This window comes from Silurus aristotelis (genome assembly GCF_946808225.1).
Source record: "Silurus aristotelis genome assembly, chromosome: 7".
In the NCBI taxonomy this organism is placed as follows: domain Eukaryota; kingdom Metazoa; phylum Chordata; class Actinopteri; order Siluriformes; family Siluridae; genus Silurus; species Silurus aristotelis.
In genome coordinates, this window is record NC_139580.1 from 12,413,299 (window position 1) to 12,432,569 (window position 19,271).

General features: G+C 39.1%; 2 protein-coding genes across 3 annotated transcripts in view; one reads left to right on the top strand and one right to left on the bottom strand.

Moving 5' to 3' along the window:
• Positions 1–524: 524 nt before the first annotated feature.
• slc49a3 (solute carrier family 49 member 3) lies at positions 525–14,364 on the bottom strand. 2 transcript variants are annotated; one of them, XM_083545853.1, is made up of 11 exons: positions 14,249–14,364; positions 13,960–14,156; positions 11,003–11,161; positions 4,527–4,743; positions 4,375–4,451; positions 4,075–4,212; positions 3,536–3,652; positions 2,717–2,869; positions 2,295–2,452; positions 2,096–2,208; positions 525–782 (listed from the first exon to the last, which is right to left on the bottom strand). In XM_083545853.1, the coding sequence occupies exons 2-11, from the start codon at positions 14,107–14,109 to the stop codon at positions 649–651; spliced, it is 1,416 nt and encodes a 471-aa protein (XP_083401979.1). In that variant the 5' UTR covers positions 14,110–14,156; positions 14,249–14,364; the 3' UTR covers positions 525–648. The 2 variants fall into 2 exon arrangements, with proteins under 2 accessions (XP_083401979.1, XP_083401978.1); XM_083545852.1 differs by having other exon boundaries at positions 13,960–14,322.
• A 2,410-nt stretch (positions 14,365–16,774) lies between these two features.
• Positions 16,775–19,271, top strand: part of pcgf3 (polycomb group ring finger 3) — a 44,955-nt gene continuing 42,458 nt past the window's right edge. Inside the window, exon 1 of the mRNA XM_083546625.1 lies at positions 16,775–16,936. The gene's annotated coding sequence lies outside the window, so the exon portion shown is untranslated. The remainder of the gene's footprint in view (positions 16,937–19,271) is intronic.

Here is a 19,271-nt window from a genome sequence, read left to right on the forward strand (position 1 = left end):
ACAATGTGTATAAAACTGTCTATAGCAGTGCTCTTTAACAGGGGTCATTTGTTCATCAGTGTTCTTTGAGAGGTCTAATCACCAGGCTTCATTAATCGGTCTGCAGTTAAAGGTTAAACTACCAAATGCCAAAAAAACACAAAAACACCCCCACTCCCCCCACACAAACTACTCAATAGACGACATAGTGGTTATTATTTTGCATTCATTCTTGTCCCATGAACTTTTACATACATGTGCAGTCCCAAATTTTATATTATATTTTTTATATATATATATATATATATATATATATATATATATATATTATATATATGTAAATAATATTGTAACCTGATTTTTTAAATGTAACATAAAAAAAACAAAAAAACAAAAAAAACAGTATAATGTTAGAGTGCAAACTTGCAAATGCCTTATTTAGTACCAGGATAGCAAACTGTAACTGAACGACAGTGAATTAAATCATACATCCTGTTAAAAACCATATAGAAATTACAAATATCCGACTGTAAAAATTGCCTAGGTTGACTGGGGTAAAAGTTTTAGTAACAGTGCACAGGAACTCATCAGTGGTTTCTGTAGCTGGCTTTTCATATATTCTGCTAGATGCTTTAGTGAGAGTTTATGTCCAGTCATACATCTGTGCTGTTATTCCTCGGTGTCTGTGGAGTGGTTTTCGGCTGCGTCAGCTTCTTTATCGAGTCGCCGGTACTGGGTATGGAAGAAGATGACGAAGGAGCAGGAAGCTAAGCAACACAATCCAGCCATCACCAGCACGGACACTGTAGTGTAGGAGAGAATTCTTTAAATGAATTTACCATTATTACTATAAAGGCAAACTGGGGCAAATAACAGAAGTTTTCAAAGTGGTGTTTTTCTTCTCTCTCGCCCATTACAACTCTTTCTACAGGGAGGGGGAAGTGAAAATGATGCAGGAACTGTCTCAAAAAGCTTAAAACTCAATGCCATGTTATTTGTATTATGATTTTAACAACAGACAAGCAGCTTTAGAGAAAAAAGGATTTTTAATTTAAAAAGGAACACATCCGCATCCTAAAAGTTTTAACTGTTCATTGAAGAAAAGGTTTGTGAAGTCCTGAACATCCGCAGCCAACTTTAAGGTTTTTATAAGGTACCTTTTAAGGACATCTAGCTGATCATTAGGCTGTCCATATGATGTTTAGATAATGAGAACTTCAGCCAGATGTAAGGCGTCAGGATGAATCAGGCAGGTCTGGACATTACCTGACAACTAGCACTAGTGTAAAAATGCCTCCTTGTAATACAATGCTAATGAAGGCCTGTTTTTATTTTTCCATATGCTGATGAGTGCAAATGAGGTAAATCTGAGTGTCAATGGTGTGTCTGACCTGACACCACCTCTGTTACTCTCACATGCAAAGAAAGTCATTTTGGCCCAATTGTGGTTAAAGGTTTCAGTTTCAGTCCAGTTGCTGAACTATTTATAGCGCTGATCTGAGTAGCTACAAAACCTTCAACACTTAGACTTGTAAATGAGTCTGTGGTTTGTTGTGGTTGTAGTGGAATAGTGATTAATAATTATTTACCAATAACTCAGAAGTATATTCATGCTGAGTGATGCCTCGTTTCAATGCAGATATGAGCCATATGTCTTACCGAAAGCTATTTTATAGTTGAATCAAAGTAATACATTGTATATGTAGTTTACCAAGGGCCAGCAAGGCCTTCACTGCTGGTCTAAGCTCTATCAGAATCACTGACTTGCATTTGAATATATTTTTGAATAAAAATATTCCCAGTGGTCTATTCTCTTTATTTCAGTGTTTGTCCTGTGTGAGATCTGCTGCAAACTGCAAAAGCTCAAAGAGAGATGAGCAATGAGAAGTTCAACAAGTGCACATACTTGTGGCCGTATAGTATATGCTTGTTAATGGGTGACTAGTTTACAGAAGGGCTGAAGTCCTGCAAAGTGTGTCTGCTATTACATATGCGCCAAAGCTGGTCATTAACCAGTGCGTTGAATTAGAAGATTTAAAAGTGAAGAAAAATGAACAACTTGCAACTAGCGAGCACTGAAGCTCTCTCAGATGACGTATAATTGTGCACCACTCACCCATCCAGTTCAGATTGGCATCCTCACCAGCAGCACAAACAGACAGTGTTGAGTCTGTCAGTTTCTTTGTAAGAGCTGGTAAGAGTGCAGTGTACACAATGGACTGGATCTGCCTAATAAAGAAATAGTCATTTCCAAAAAAGTACTTATCAACACCTTTCTATATTTAATCTAGTACATGGTATAAGATAATTTATACCCTGAAATAAACACGAGACCCGCTGATGTCGCCTCTCCAACTGGGTAAGAGCACTCGACTGACAGCTCCATGGCAACTGGATAGGTGGCAAATCCGAACAAGCCGAAGAGAGCACAAACTACACCAATCACAACTTTCTGCTCTGCCAATTGGGAAAACTGGAAGAATTTAGAGAAACACATGCAAGAAGTTTAGCCTGATAGATAAAATCATATTTACACACATGGTGTAGATCAGTGGTCCTCAGAGCAATCCTTCAGCTCCACATGTGTTGTTGTATGAGTTGTAGACCATCTGTAGGCCCCTGAGGACTGGTTTGAGAACCATTCCTATTTAACAATATGATTCTTTTGAACTCCAATCATGCCCACAATACGATCCCTGTGTATTTAAAATATCACCGATCTGATGGTTGTTCTCACCACTGCAAATGCGGTGCAGGCCAAAGACGTTAGGCACATGCTGATTTTGATGGATTCTGTGAACATCTTTGTTTTGTCCACAAAAAAACCGATGGAAGCAGCTCCAAACACCCCGGATACGATGAAGAGAGCACCACACAAACCTGCAAAGTCCTGCCACAGAGAAAAAATTTTTTTTAACTGCATATGTATTTTTTTAATCACGACTACTAACCTGATAGAAAATTAATACTGGTTTAATCCAAAATGATTATATAATCTGTATTTTGTAATGAAATGCAGCACAAATGGTGTGCTTTTTTTGGCTCGCATTCCAAATACCTCTAAAAGCTGTAAAACTGGATGTTTACTGCAGTTATGCTTGTGGATCAAAGTACACTTGCCACTGTCAAACTGGTCCTTATTTACATAAACACAAGCTCATTTGGCTTGGGGTCTTCTGCTGGTTTGTATTGAAAATTGATTTGTTCCACTGTAATCTATAAAAACCTTCACTTTTTATCAACCCATAGAAAGTGATGCATCTCACAAGGGAACAAAGAAAACAATATCTTGAGCAAAAAAAAATAGATTTTATTTAATCTAAATGATCTTTATTATCAAGAAATTACATTATAAATGTATCAATAAATATATTTACAGAACTATTATGAAAAGACCAAATAATTAATTTTCAATGTATGCATATATTATATTGTGTGAATTGTTTCAGCAATCAGATGTGTCTGAAATTCTGACTCCACACGCCAAAGCAATATATGAAGAGGCTTCTTGTGGACATGCCTACGAATAAATACGTAGTATAGGTTTTCGACTTACATTTGAGTAACCTTTGACACAGAGAATCTGCTCGAGCAGTGTGGAGAAACAAGTGAAGATGCCGATGCCTGAGCCGAAACACACCAGCAGGATCAGGTAGGCTTTATTTGTCACAAGCTGCAGGAAAACAGAGCAATTACCGAAATTACAGTGGCTTTTTGGAGTCAGCTACAAAATATTTGCCGCAATGTTTTAAAAATGGGTTTTTAAAAGGTTATTCACTGTAATTAACAACAAATACTTTTTTTCATTACCTTTTTTTTCATAAGGTTTTTATATTACCAATGGCAATGAATGTGGAGTTGGTGTTTTAGATTGTCATTTCAACCTGATTGGCTACACTGTTGGCACATGCTCAGTTTTTTAAAAGTAGCCAATAGAAAAAAGAATAGTGGAACAATAAAACAACTTTCTGGAAGTTTCTTTCTTGAAGTCTGTATGTAGGAGTCTGTGTCCAATTAGATATTTTTTTACCATTTCTGCATGAAAGACTTGTGTAGAATTTGTGTATGTTCTTGAGTAGTTGCATGTCAAGGTACCAGTTTAATGCCTTGTAGGAAAGGTTCAGAGCTGGACGTGTCTGCACTGGCAGAAGGTGGTGTTGGGGGAATGCTCTTCTGGATGCCCACTGTTGCTAGGAAACAGACGATGACGGCAGGTATAGCATATATAAGGAGCTGTAACAGTGAATGAGTGTTAGTGTAAAGAATACAAGATAGAAATATTGGTATAATATTTAAGGAAAGTACTTAGTAGTTTTAACATCTTTGCATATTATGCATTATTGTTAAATATATAATAAATATATATAATAATATGTCTTCCAATTTATATCTTACCAGGATGAAAAGACTATTGGTTCTACTGAGGATCATTGGAGAGAGGATATTAACAAAAAGCAGCCCAAGGGGATTTGCTAGAAGAAGAAAAAATAGTGTTAGATACATGGCTATCTTTACTAAACATCAAAACTATTGACAGGGGCACTCACACATGGATGCAATCATATTAGCCGTAGCACGTTGGTGCTCAGGGAACCACAGAGCTGCCAGTTTGGTAGGGGTGAAGACTACCAGCGGCTGGGCCAGAGAGCACAGGGTCTGTCCCGTCATCACCACAGGGAACATTGTATAATCCGGCAGATAGCTTAGAACACCTACCACCTTCATTACACTGCCAGCCATGTTCAGCCATGAGCCCAGGATCATCTGTAATAACAAGCAGACCCACATTTTTGGCCCATACTGAAGCAATAGTTTTTCATCACAATTAAATCATTTATATTGTTTGAGAAGTAAATGTGGTCTATTGTACATCTGCGACATCACAGATCTAACTTTTAGTTTTATGCCACAGCACGGTTGAATCCCCGATTCTGATAAACCAGAGCAGAAATCAAAGCCTCTCAATATAAACAGAATGTTTATGAGCATTGCAAAAATAATGTATAAGTATTACAATAAAACTTTGTGACGGAGAAAAGAAGAAGCCAGTGAAGCAGCTATTATTTATAGCTGTTATAAATGAAAACGGGAACTAACTTGTTCCTCAACATTAAATGCAACATTAAAGAAGTCATTCCTATGATGTGCTGTTTTAAATAAATCAATAAATTAAGCAATATTTGACAAATTGCAGCAGAAATAAACACTTCAGGGGTGTGGTGTTAAACTACAGGGTGGTTAGAAATTTGGAATTTGTCCAAAGTCATGAGTTCAAATACCGGCACCACCAAGCTGCCACTTCTTCTTCTTCTTCTTCTTCTTCTTCTTCTTCTTCTTCTTCTTTCGGCTGCTCCCAATTGGGGATCGCCACAGCGGATCATCCGTCTCTATACCACCCTGTCCTCTACATCTGCCTCTTTCACACCAACTACCTGCATGTCTTCCCTCACCACATCCATGAACCTCCTCCTTGGCCTTCCTCTTTTCCTCCTTCCTGGTGGCTCCATCCTCAGCATTCTTCTACCAATATAATTCATGTCCCTCCTTTGCACATGTCCAAACCATCTCAATCTCGCCTCCCTCAACTTGTCACCAAAACATCCTACATGCGCTGTCCCTCTAATAAACTAATTTCTAATCTTGTCCATCCTCATCACGCCCAATGAAAACTTTAACATCTTCAGCTCTGCCACCTCCAGCTCCATCTCCCGTCTTTTACTCAATGCCACTGTCTCTAATCCATACAACATCGCAGGTCTCACCACAGTCCTATAAACTTTCCCTTTCATTCTTGCAGATACCCTACTATCACAAATCACTCCTGTCACTCTTCTCCACCCACTCCACCCTGCCTGCACTCTTTTCTTTACTTCTCTAACACACTCTCCATTACTTTGCACTGTTGACCCCAGGTACCTGAACTCCTCCACCTTTTCCAGCTCTTCTCCCTGCAACCGCATCACTCCACTGCCCTCCCTCTCATTCACACACACATGTACTCTGTCTTACTCCTACTGACTCTCATTCCCCTTCTCTCCAACGCATATCTCCACCTCTCCAGGCTCTTCTCAACCTGCTCCCTACTCTCACCACAAATGACAATATCATCTGCAAACATCATAGTCCAGGGAGACTCCTGTCTGACCTCGTCCGTCAACCTGTCCATCACCACTGCAAACAGGAAAGGGCTCAGGGCCGATCCTTGATGCAGTCCAACCTTCACCCTGAACCAGTCTGTCGTACCTACTGCACACTTCACTGCCGTCACACTGTCCTTATACATGTCCTGCACCACCCTCACATACTTCTCTGACACACCTGACTTCCTCATACAATACCACAACTCCTCTCTTGGCACTCTGTCGTACGCTTTCTCTAAATCCACAAATACACAATGCAATTCCTTCTGTCCTTCTCTGTACTTCTCCATCAACATCCTCAAAGCAAATAAGGCATCTGTGGTGCTCTTCCTCGGCATGAAACCATACTGTTGCTCACAGATGGTCACCTCTTCTCTCAGCATGGCTTCCACTACTCTTTCCCATAACTTCATGGTGTGACTGATCAACTTAATTCCCCTGTAGTTACTGCAAGACTGCACATCTCCTTTATGCTTGAAGATCGGTACCAGCACACTTCTTTTCCATTCCTCAGGCATCTTCTCACCTTCCAAAATCCTGTTAAACAACCTGGTCAAAAACTCCACTGCCATCTCTCCTAAACATCTCCACGCTTCTACCGGTATGTCATCTGGTCCAACCGACTTTCCATTCTTCATCCTCTTAATCGCTGCTCTCACTTCCTCCTTACTAATCCTATCTACATCCTGCTTCACCAACTCCACATCGTCCAACCTTCTCTCTCTCTGATTTTCCTCATTCATCAGCTGCTCAAAATACTCCCTCCATCTTCTCAACACACTCTCCTCACTAGTCAAGACATTTCCCTCTCCATCCTTTACTGCTCTAACTTGCAGTACATCCTTCCCAGCTCGGTCCCTCTGCCTGGCCAATCGGTATAAATCCTTTTCTCCTTCCTTAATGTCCAACCTCTCATACAGCTCCTCATATGCTTTATCCTTGGCTTTCGCCACATCCCTTTTTACCTGCTGCCGCATCTCCTTGTACTCCTGCCTACTTTTCTCATCACTCTGTCTATCCCACTTCTGTTTTGCCAACCTCTTTCTCCTTATGCTCTCCTGCACTTCCTCATTCCACCACCACGTCTCCTTGTCTTGCTTTCTATTTCCAGATGTCACACCAAGTACTTTTCTAGCTGCCTCCCTCATCACTCCTGCAGTAGTCCAACACCTCTTCAACACCACCGAGCCTCTGTCTGACCTCTTCCCTGAACCTCACACTACACTCTTCCTCCTTAAGTTTCCACCATCTTATTCTTCTTTCAGTCCTCACTCTCCTCCTCTTCTTCTTCGCCTCCAAAACCATCCTACAGACCACCATCCGATGCTGTCTAGCTACACTGTCCCCTGCCAACACCTTACAGTCTCCAATCTCCTTCAGGTTGCATCTCCTGCATAGCATATATTTCACCTGTGTGCACCTTCCTCCACTCTTATACGTCACCCTATGATCCTCCTTCTTCTTAAAATAAGTGTTCACCACTGCCATTTCCATCCTTTTAGCAAAATCTACCACCATCTGCCCTTCCACATTCCTCTCCTTAAAACCATACCTACCCATCACCTCCTCATCACCTCTGTTCCCTTCACCTACATGCCCATTAAAGTCTGCCCCAATCACCAATCGTTCTTTCCTAGGTACACCATCTACCACTTCATCTAATTCACTCCAGAATCTTTCTTTCTCCTCCATCTCACAGCCAACTTGGGGAGCATAGGCACTGATGACATTTATCATCATCCCTTCAACTTCCACCTTCACGATCATCACCCTATCAGAAACTCTCTTCACCTCCACTACACTCTTACTGTACGCTTCCTTCATAATCACCCCTACACCATTTCTCTTTCCATCCACACCATGATAAAACAGTTTAAACCCACCTCCAATGTTCCTGGCCTTACTCCCTTTCCACTTGGTCTCCTGAACACACAACAGATCTACCTTTGTCCTCTCCATCATATCAGCTACCTCTCTCCCTTTACCAGTCATAGTGCCAACATTTAAAGTACCAACCCGAACCTCCACTCTCCTACTCCGCTCCTTTCCCTGCCGTCTCTGTAGACGCCTTCCTCCTCTCCTCCTCCTCCTTCGGCCAACAGTAGCCCAATTTCCACCGGTACCCTGTCGGCTAACGATACCTGTGGCGGTCGTTGTTAACCCGGGCCTCGACCGATCCGGTCTGAAATTCTCATTTGTGATCCGCATATTTGATTTGGGACATGTTTTACGCTGGATGCCCTTCCTAACGCAACCCTCCCCAATTACCCGGGCTTGGGACCGGCACTAAGAGTGCACTGGCTTGTGCATCCATAATGGCTGGGTTAAGGGCCACTGCTAGACCCTTAACCCCTCGAATGCTCCGGTGTAGATCACTCTGCATAAAGGGTGTCTGCCAAATGCTAATAATACAATTCACAGTTCCTCTTTTGGGTGGCTGGACAATATTTCATCAACTGACTCCTCAAAGGGTTATTGTGTTTTTAATAACTTTAGTGTTTTAAAAGCAGACATTGTACTTGAAACAATATCTGAAAATGACATCTTTTTAGATCCCCAGAGGGAAAAACCAGATCATTTCCTCACTACACATCCATCTTTCCTAAAGGATTCCTTTTCTGTGTGTGTGTGTGTGTGTGTGTGTGTGTGTGTGTGTGTGTGTGTGTGTGTATATATATATATATATATATATATATATATATATATATATATATATATATATATATATATATATATATATAAATCACTTTTTTAAGGACAAACACGGCCCATTGTGTACAACAGTACAAAAAACAAAAAAAGAAAAACAATAATAATCCACAATATCATGCATTTACATACAGACTGAAACGACGGTGGTTCCACATGTTGGAGAATAATCTGAAAGCTAAGTGCAGGATTTGTCAGTGTAGTAATTATACTGTTTACAGACTCTAATAGCTTACCCATACATCTGTACATGAGATTACGTAACACAGCAGAGCAGGTTGGTACACCAACGATGGCAAACATTTGAGTTGCACTTCTCCATCGTGGCACCTTAATCAACAATCGCATTCAATCATTATATGCTACCTTAAGTTTCTGCATGCTGCTTCTTCTGTAACGCTTCCATACATGGGCAGTATACATAGGTGTACAGTATGCTCTATACTGTACAGTCTTCACAGATATTGAAGACATACTAAATTTCCTAACCAACATATTTGCTTGTGCCGCATCACATGACATTGTCTAAAGACAAGTCATCAGTTATATAATGTACTAAGTATTTAAACTTATCACATACTTTAGGGACAATACCGGAGAGAGAAAAGTCTAAAGGGTTAGGGTTAGGGATAATGTTAAAATTTGAGCCATAATGACAACAAACACTTAATAGCTGTTGAAGTCCTGCACTTTATGGGCAAAAAATCACCAAATCATCCGCAAACCTCAAATGGTTGATAATGGTTTGACTGACCATACAACCTGTTCCACAACTATTTAGGAGCTTTAATAAGCCATATATATAAATATTAAAAAGAACTGGAGACAAAAAATGTGATTCTTTGTTTTAGACCGAAAACAAAGAATCACATTTAAAAAGAACTGTCTAACTGCATTACCTACATTAAAACACATGATTACTCCGTTTTACATGCATTAACTGACAAAAAGCCAGAATTCTCACTAAAAATTTAGGAACCCCCCCTGATGTGTAGCTTATCAAATCATTTTTCATGATTCACACAATCAAAGGCTTTAGATCAATCAATAAATCTCATAAAAATTGTGAAATTTTTCCTAATATACAAATCTAAAATCTCCTTTAAAGCGAAAATACACATATCCATACTATGTTTAGATTTAAAGCCAAACTGATTATCAGAAGTCGAAAAAAAAACTGTTCCAACTTGTTTATTAAAATTCTCAAAAACTTTGTATACAATACTGGCCAAGGCTAAAGGCCGATAATTTTCCATACTATTAATTTTCCCAGCTTTATCTTTAATAATAAGCACTAACATAACAGGTAAGATAGAATCAGGTAAAATGCCATGAACTAAAATCCCAGTAAAAAAAATAGCAAGCTTGCAATTTTTCTGCTTGCAAACTTTAAATGCTCAGCAGATATTTTACTTATCCATACCACATGCCTTCTTATCTTTTAACCTCATGATTGCATCACAAATATCTCATGGAAAAACAAACACATCATCATTATTTTTAATATGACCCACTAAAAATGGGTGACTTTTAACACAATTAAAGAGCTCATAGTAATGTATTTTTCCACAGCTGAGTAATGTTCTCTGCTCCACATACCCCATTAATATTTGTTGTCAATGATGTTTTACAATTATACAAATTTTTATTTCTTTCCAAAAAATTTTATTAGTATATAGTCCTCATTGTGCTTTCATTCCTTTTTATATGACGAAGGACATATTTAAAGTTATCATTTTCTCGTTTCTTTTATTCAAATAAAAGACCATATTTGTGTCTACTTGACTTTAAAAGCCCCTTTAGCCTCAGCATATAGCGCTTCAACATAATCCTTCTAACCTGGCCTAGCTCCAAACCCTCTGGTCTTGTACTCAGGGCCTGCTTGAGGCAAGAAGGCATTACACAATGTTATCATACAAGAAACATAACTCGAAACCATGTTGCAGATTCTTACACTTAATATTATAGCATGCAGATGCATCTTTCGGGAAATCAATATTACTGAACAACGTGTCTGTCTCTGCACAAGATACTCCAAGATTCTCCTCAGTCACATGAATAATATCCTGAATAATAACATGGAACTTTCAAATGTGTTTTTTTCCCTCTTTCTGACTAAGTTTGAAAAAAAAAATAATAATAATAAAGACATGCATGGATGTAGTTGTGCTTACGGATGGCTGTAGTCCCAGTTTATCCAGCATCCATATGGTGATGAAGCTCAGAGGGATGGCCACCACCATGTAGACCAGAGAGAGCCAGTTGACCTGTTCCAGTGTAACGTGCAGATTCTCCGCTATCTGATCTGCTATTGGGGCAAAAGTCAGCCATTGCTGCAAAAAAATGTGATTCTTTGTTTTAGACCGAAATTAAATGCATGTGTAAGTAAACAGCTATGTTTAATGACGTCCACAGTACTATGGTGCTATTGTGACTGGGTTTAATGTGGCAATAAATATGTGCACCCCATTGTCTAAAAAGTCTAATATAGCACACTCTGTGTATTAAATTAAACTTCCATAATCCATGCTCATAGACACTTAGTAGTGTGAGACAAAAGTTTCAACAATAGGCCTAATGGAGAAAACAGTAAACACAATGTGAAACTGAAAAATGCACTGGTTTCACACTCATGATCTGATCCTGATGACTGGTCAGCATTGCGCATGAGGGCTTTAGTAGCCATCCGTAGTTCTCCATTTGCTGAACATTTATCAATCATCTTTCAAGCAACCAGAAATATAAAAATCATATGATTATAACATATATACAAAGAAAACGTACAAAATCTTAAAATATGCACTTTTTATAAACACGTTTATGCGCAGGACTTAACCTAGCTTCAGTAGAAAACTTTAACCTGGATACTGTAGGTTTCTATCAGAGAACTGCTGCTGTAAACATAAATCATTTTAAGTCCTTTGCTAATCCGAGGGAAGTCTGAAGTCATCTCACAATAGTAGCATTTTCCAAACAGTTAACAAACATAACATTTTTCTCTGCAGTTAATTTAATGTGTTTGACTGAAAATCCAATGGGGTCAGTTTGCAGGTTCAAACTGTGGCTGCTGAGTATAGACATGAATTACAAAACTTATCTGTTGGACACTCGGAGCATGTAGTTACTCTGTTAACTCAATAAATCTTTACTAGTAAACTCCAGTAGGTTTTAGTCTAAATTATTCAAATAATTGTAATCGTCACTCGGCACTCATGAAGGTTGTATGAGGTTATTCAGGATCAAACTCTCCTTTTCTTTTAAATTAATGCCGCTGGAATGAGCTCTAAATGTAAATCACTAACCACTGATGATTTACTTGATAAACACAGCGGAAGTGAACTGTGAGTGACAAATGAAACATAAAAACGGTGGCTCTGTAAAGTTGTTCAGAGCATTTTGTCTCAATCTTTTTAGAGGGAAGAGACACCGCAGATCAATATGGCGATTTCTAACTCGACAACTTTATCGTGTGATGAAATGATTCTATGGACTTCAACTACAAAGAGGCTGAGTGAATTGTTTGAGGAGTATGAAGATGATGTAAATCATGGCATTGGCAGTTATCAGATATACCCGATGGGGGATTTTACTCTGGTTTGGCAGACAGCACTCTCTATCACCAAAATACCAAATGAAAGAATATCTATTGTAAGTACAGCCTCGTCCTGTACGGTTCCAAAGATGTGTAGAATCTTTGCCAAGACACACAGACATTACTTACTGACCAGACACCTTACTGAAACAATTTTATATTCATTTCAATCTGTCTTCACCTTGCCATTTAATCTTTAACTTTAACATTTTTTATATTATTTACAGAGAAACTCAGGCATGTTTTCAGAACCTCCAGACTGATCAGTTGCTTTTAATGCTTGTTATCTGTCCTGCTGTTTCTATAAATCTGTCCTGCTGAACACCTCAAGCAGTATAGTCTATCCTCAACACTCCGCTCAGCCGAGGCACATCTGCTATTAATCTTGAGAATCGCTCAGTATGCTAATGTTTTTATTACACCCTAAACTCTGTTATAATGTTCAAATAAATATTAGGAACAACACAGGCTGATTTCATTTGTAATTGATTAGTAATGTAAATCTTATTGATTATGGTTCACTCTCCAACAAGTGTACAATCCCGGGTAAAAAAAAGGCAAAGCCAAAAAATAGCAACATAAACATTTTAATGGTTTTAACAACAAATTATTTATCAGGAAACAACATGAATGGAACAAATAAATAAATAAATAAATAAATAAATAAATAAATAAATAAATAAACAAACAAACAAACAAACAAACAAATAAATAAATAAACAAATAAATAAATAAATAAATGTATAAAGTATGGGATAGTTTTACTTTGTGATTTTTTGTTTATTTGTTTAATGTTGATGTTTTGGAACAGTTATGGTGTAGGGAATTTATTGGTGAAATGAAACCTGTTTTATTTTTACATCAAGCATCCGAATCATTATCTTGATTTCACCTTTGCATACAAGAAGACTACCTAATAAAAATGTTCCTGTTTCTAGCTTTTCCCCAAACACCACTAAACAAAAGCTAAAATAAACCTGCAACCGTGGCACAGGAGCGTGTCGGGAGTGTTAAACTGTTGCTTATGATTTTGTGGTAAAAAAGTTAAAGCCTTAATATTTTAACATTCTGGGTTTGGATTAGTTTGTTTGTTTGTATTGCCAGATGTGTAGAATGGTAATATAGTGCTTTCTAATACACACTTTGTTTTATATCTCACGTTAAGCAAGTTGAACGTTTGGAGTCTAGATAAAGGAGTCTTACTGAACAGGATGAAGTGAGAACTGAAGATAAAGCAGGAAGACAAATGATGATAATGGGGAATAACATTGCTATTATAAAGTTAGTACAGTGGTGTTTGTTTAGGGGCGGAGCCACAAGTCTGAATGACCTGATTGCAACCACACCTGGTGCATTCAAAACCTAATACTTATATCATCTAATCACTAAAACAGGTACCTTAAAAACTCAAAAATAAATAAATACTCTGTTACAGCACTCGTATGAGATTTCCTGTTGTGATTTAATATGAGAGAATTTCTCTTGTAGACCAATGCTTTAAAAGTAAAACAGGAGTTACCGTAGTTCCTGGTCACTTACCACTGAATTCGAGCAGTTAAGCAAGCAAAGGACCAGTAACATGAACCATCTTCTCTTGTACACTCTGAAGTGCGGCGCTGGGCTCCTCTGTGGGGAATCATATTCAACTCGCACTTCCGAGGAATCACTGGCGAGACCTCCATCCTCCATAGAGCAGCTTTACGTGGGAAGCGCTGGGACTGAATTACAGCCAGGCACTGAATGAACATTTCAAGCGGAAGACTTGTTAAAAGTCTTCAACTAAACCTACCAACCGTGTCATATATCTGTAGCGAAAAGTAAACTTCACCCCAAGTTCAGCAGGTCGCTCATTTACAAGTGCCGGCTAAAGTCCCAAGGAAGTAAAAGGAAAAGGAAAAAGCCAATACAATACTGAAGGCAGGCATTTATGACCACGCCCTCTCCCTCGTGACTGATGATGTCATAGCGCCGGGCTGATGTTGGCACGTGCTCGTGTGGGCCATGCATGATTTTAACCTGTTTCATGTTACTGCAAGAAAGTTTGCATGGTACTGAAGAGGCATCCTGCAACAAAACAACACTTAACCTCAATGGGAAAGTCGCTTCATAAGAAGCAAAAAGGTTTATTTTGTCATGAAGTGTATGATATTTAACAGGTTAAATATACACAGTGCATCAGTAGGAGTAAGACAGAGTACATTTGTGTGAATGAGAGGGAGGGCAGTGGAGTGGTGTGGTTGCAGGGAGAAGAGGTGGAGAAGGTGGAGGAGTTTGGGTACCTGGGGTCAACAGTGTAAATTAATGTAGAGTGTGTTAGAGAAGTGAAGAAAAGAGTGCAGGCAGGGTGGAGTGGGTGGAGAAGAGTGACAGGAGTGATTTGTGATAGAATGATATCTGCAAGAGTGAAAGGGAAAGTTTATAGGACTGTGGTGAGACCTGCGATGTTGTATGGTTTAGAGACAGTGGCATTGAGTTAAAGACAGGAGGTGGAGCTGGAGGGAGCAGAGTTGAAGATGTTGAGGTTTTCGTTGGGAGTGATGTGGATGGACAGGATTAGAAATGATTTTATTAGAGGGACAGCACATGTAAGTCATTTTGGAGACAAAGCGAGGGAGACAAGATTGAGATGGTTTGGACATGTGCAGAGGAGGGACCTGGGGTATATCGGTAGGAGAATGCTGAGGATGGAGCTGCCAAGAAGGAGGAAAAGAGGAAGGTCAAGGAGGAGGTTTATGGATGTTGTGAGGGAAGACATACAGGTAGTCGGGTTGAAAGAGGCAGATGTAGAGGACATGGGGGGTATGGAGACGAATGATTCGCTGTGGCGACCCCTAATGGGAAAGCCGAAAGAAGAAGAAGAAGATCATGAGGATTAGGCAAAAACTGCAATCTGGAGGTAGACTATAGAAAAAAGTCCATCAAAGATTCTAGCTTTAACCTTTAAAAGGTTTTTCCACACGGTCAAACAGGAGAATTATTTTAAAGGAAAAATTTAGAAATGGATGAATAGTACAAGTTAGCTTTTACTGTCTTTCCAACCAGTTGCAAGAAAAATTCTCCACAGACAAGGGGGGTCAGTGGGTTCAGTGTGTGTGTGTGTGTGTGTGTGTGTGTGTGTGTGTGTGTGTGTGGGCTGGAGGTCCGAAAATTGTCACGCGCAATACTGTGCATATTATATTACTATTATACATATATGAATTCATTATTAATTCAATTACAAATAAAATGAAAATGTAACTCACCGTAATAATGCAGAATCAGTGCATTAATTAATTGATGCACAGAAAAAAAATGCGACTGAAACAAGTGACCTGAAACAAAACCCTGCAGACCGTGAAAGTCAATAAATGGAAATAAAATACAAATGAGAAAGTTTTTATTCTTTTTGTGTGGAATGATACCACAGTCTGGTCCAAAAAGTTAGGGCCCCTTGATATCAAGTACAGTACACAGTGAAACAAAATAGCATTCCACCAGCACCATAAACAACAAGGGGCTCGAGAAAACAACATAAAAAAACAAAAGGTAGTACAGAACACAAAACTAGACAAAACTATCTGGAACATGACATAAAGTGCATGTGTGCAATATTTAGTCAAATAAATAAGACAGTGAGAGAGTAGACATAAGACAGTACAGAAGATTTGTTTTCATGCGACTGAAATGTCCACATAATAAATTCTGTACATATGCAAACAGGGTTTTGAAATTAACAAGTTTGTGCATTTGTGTGTGTGTGTGTGTGTGTGTGTGTGTGTGTGTGTGTGTGTGTGTGTGTGTTTGTGTGTGTTTGTGCAGTCTCTTCTTTGTATTGTACAAGAGGGTTGGAAGTTTGTAGTCAGTTAAAAGGCCAAAAGGTAGGAAGTTTAAGACTTAAACCATGCATCATATATATGACATATTTACAAGTCACAATATATACTTTTGTTTTTGTTTTGCACCACAATTAATATCCCATCAAGCAATATAAGACTGTTTTAACACGTGTTGCATGTGATAATGAAAACACATGTAAATGATCATGAAAATAATGTAATGTCCAACATGTCTTAGAGATGTAAAGAATCCTTTTCATTTTGATATAATTAGTGCCTGGCTTATGCAATGGTCAGTTGAAAGAACTCAATGACCTACTGATAGCATATTTAAGGTTATTCATGATTAATAGTGTGTGTATTTATTTAGAAAAAATAAAATAAAAATGAAAAATTATTGTGTTTGTCTGCCTTGTATGTATCATTCTGTTTCCAACTATGTTCATCCAAAGAAACACACCTTTTACTCAGTCTCTTACAAATGTAACTTTAAAAAATGAATGAGATGAAATATACACGCTGACACGGGACTCCCGACCTCCCCCATTCACGCTGCAGCTCAGCGCATGCGCATCAGCCCCCCCTCCTGGTTTCGGCCTGTTTCGGAACCGCTCGGGCATTTTCGCCTCTTTGTTTTACTGATAGTGGATTTAACTCGGATTCAACCCAACATCCAAACGGAGCGCTCTCTTCATAAACAGGTTAGTTTGTTCAACTTGGATAAAAATTCACAGGCCAGTGCATAGACATGTCCTTTGTCAGATTTTAGGTCCCGATCGAGGAGTTTTTGCAAATTATTCTCCGTTTCTTGTCCGCTTGATGGCAGCTATGCATGCTATACGTGTTGTTATAGGCTATGTGTGCGCCTATGTGGTCGTGCTGTGGATGGCGACGCCGGGCCCTGCACTTCCATACCGGGCTCGGTCTTTTCTTTACAGGGATGGTAAAGTGTTCATTTGTGGTGTCAGGGCACCGCGTTCATTGTGTCGTTGTGTGGATTCAGTATGCACGGGTTGTCTTTTTGCGTGAGGTGTGTGTGGCTTGCTGGGGGAAACCAGTCCTTTTTCCCTTTAGCCTGGAATGTTCTTGAGGGGAGAAAAAAAAGCAATCGGTTAAGCAAAATCCACCACTTTCATGCTTTTCAAAAGTTGGATTTTTGACCCGCATGAGATGTGCTTAGACCACAAATAAAGTTGGGAGGAAACAAAGTTGGAGCCCAAAACATGCCGATTGTGTTTCAGCAGCTTGTGCTAATATGTTGGAGGCTCCAAATCCACTGGAGACAACAAGTCGGGCTTCCTCCCTCATCCAGGCGCCGGTGTAGCGATATATCGTACCGACATCATACCGTCTAAAGCATGGCCATGTTCAATTACAGCCTTAAAGTTTGTCTGAAAGCCTGCATGTCTCCATGCTGCTGTCTCAGAGGTTATTCATGCTGTGTGTGTGTGTGTGTGTGATTGAGAGACTTGATTTCCTGATCTCAACTTGAAGAAGAAGAAAAAAATAAAACAATTTTGGCAAACACTCAACTCATTTTGACTTGTTTGAGCCTGATCGTGAATCATGTGTCAATGTAAAATTTGGATTTGATCTACTACCTACTGTTACAGGTACAGTTTAATGAACTCAGGGTTCTTCTGGTGAGCCTGTTGAATTCTACAGCGATTTGATGTTTCTTGTACAACACGGATCGATTCGGTTCGTGGGATGTGTAATGGCTCAAGACCAAATCAAAACCTAATTTTCACCCCAATCCTTACTTATTTTTATACCACTCTTATCTTATATATGATTACACAATGTATACTGTATCCTTCACAATTTTTTGAGAACATCATCATGTCTATAAAGGTTAAAGAAAATGTATTCATAGGCTGCACCTTTTAAAGGTTCTTTGGGTACTCAAGGGTTCTTTGATTCTGGCTTAGAACCCTTTTGGATACACTCTTGAATTGAATCAACAAACGGTACAGGGTTTATGATAGAACCCTTTTTTCTTTCGATTTTGAGCCGACCTGAAGAGTCTGAACAGATCTGCAAGCTCACACATTGTTGGATCGAAAAGATTATTGTTGAAATGTAAACATGTGCATCAGGTTTATTATTCTGCATTATTGTTTTAAGTGCAGATGAGTTTGCAGTTCTGTTCAGACAGTCAGGAGGAGTTTATCACACCACCTGGGTGCTGGTACTGAGAAGAGAAGAGTGTTCAGGCTTGTCTTAAGGTTTTTAATGGCTAAGGCAAGTTGTCCATTTGGTTCAAGAGCTTAAATGTTTGAGGTACATTTCAGGTTTGGAAAACCTCACACATCAGGGTTTTTTTATCTAATGTGTGCAGTTACAGGAAAACATTGGAGAACATGACCATGGGTGGTGTGTGTGGCATCATGAGGTTATAAGGTTAATAGTTTTGGCCTTAAAAAAAAAAAGCATTTCCTAAAATCAACCCCTCTCTAAGATGCAACTGAAATATTTGTGATGGGTTTAGTAATTCTGGTGCAAATTGGTTGGTTGATACCGAGCCACTTTTTTCATGAACCATTTTTCAGTGGCCTCCACCAAAATATTGATGACAAATCCAACAAAAAACTAGTGGAGACTGCAAATGTTTGAGTCAGAGTTTAAGAAGGCAGTGCAGCTTGCACACTCAGCTTGTCTAGTTAGCTGCATACCAGATGATGGGTGTGATGGCGTTTAACAGTGGTATCAGCGTGAAAACTGAAGCTTTGAAACTTGATCTCCTTGAGCCAAGTATTCAGATGAAGAGGTAACGGAGCCGGAAAGATTAAAGTGCTGCCGCATCACTCTCTTTAGGTAGAGATGAACCGAGGACCAACGTTGTACCTGAAATATCTCAGAATGTCAGAATTTGGAAGTATGTCATTTCCGTCTGGAGGTCTCCATATTTGTATTTTGCTTGCAGTGAATGAGTCAGATAACTGTGGATGTAGACCTTCTAAAAGCTGTATAGAGAGTGCTAGAGATTTAACAATTGAATAGAGAGAGCATGCTGATGTATTGTTGATGCTATGA

Bases quoted from the DNA above. Each gene is read 5' to 3' on its own strand.
- slc49a3 (XM_083545853.1), bottom strand. From the start codon at position 14,109: ATGGAGGATGGAGGTCTCGCCAGTGATTCCTCGGAAGTGCGAGTTGAA. The intron at 4,744-11,002 runs GTAAGCACAACT...TTGTTATTACAG, and splicing joins AACTGGGACTACAGCCATCC to ATGATCCTGGGCTCATGGCT. The intron at 2,209-2,294 runs GTATAAATTATC...TTTCTTTATTAG, and splicing joins GGTCTCGTGTTTATTTCAGG to GCAGATCCAGTCCATTGTGT.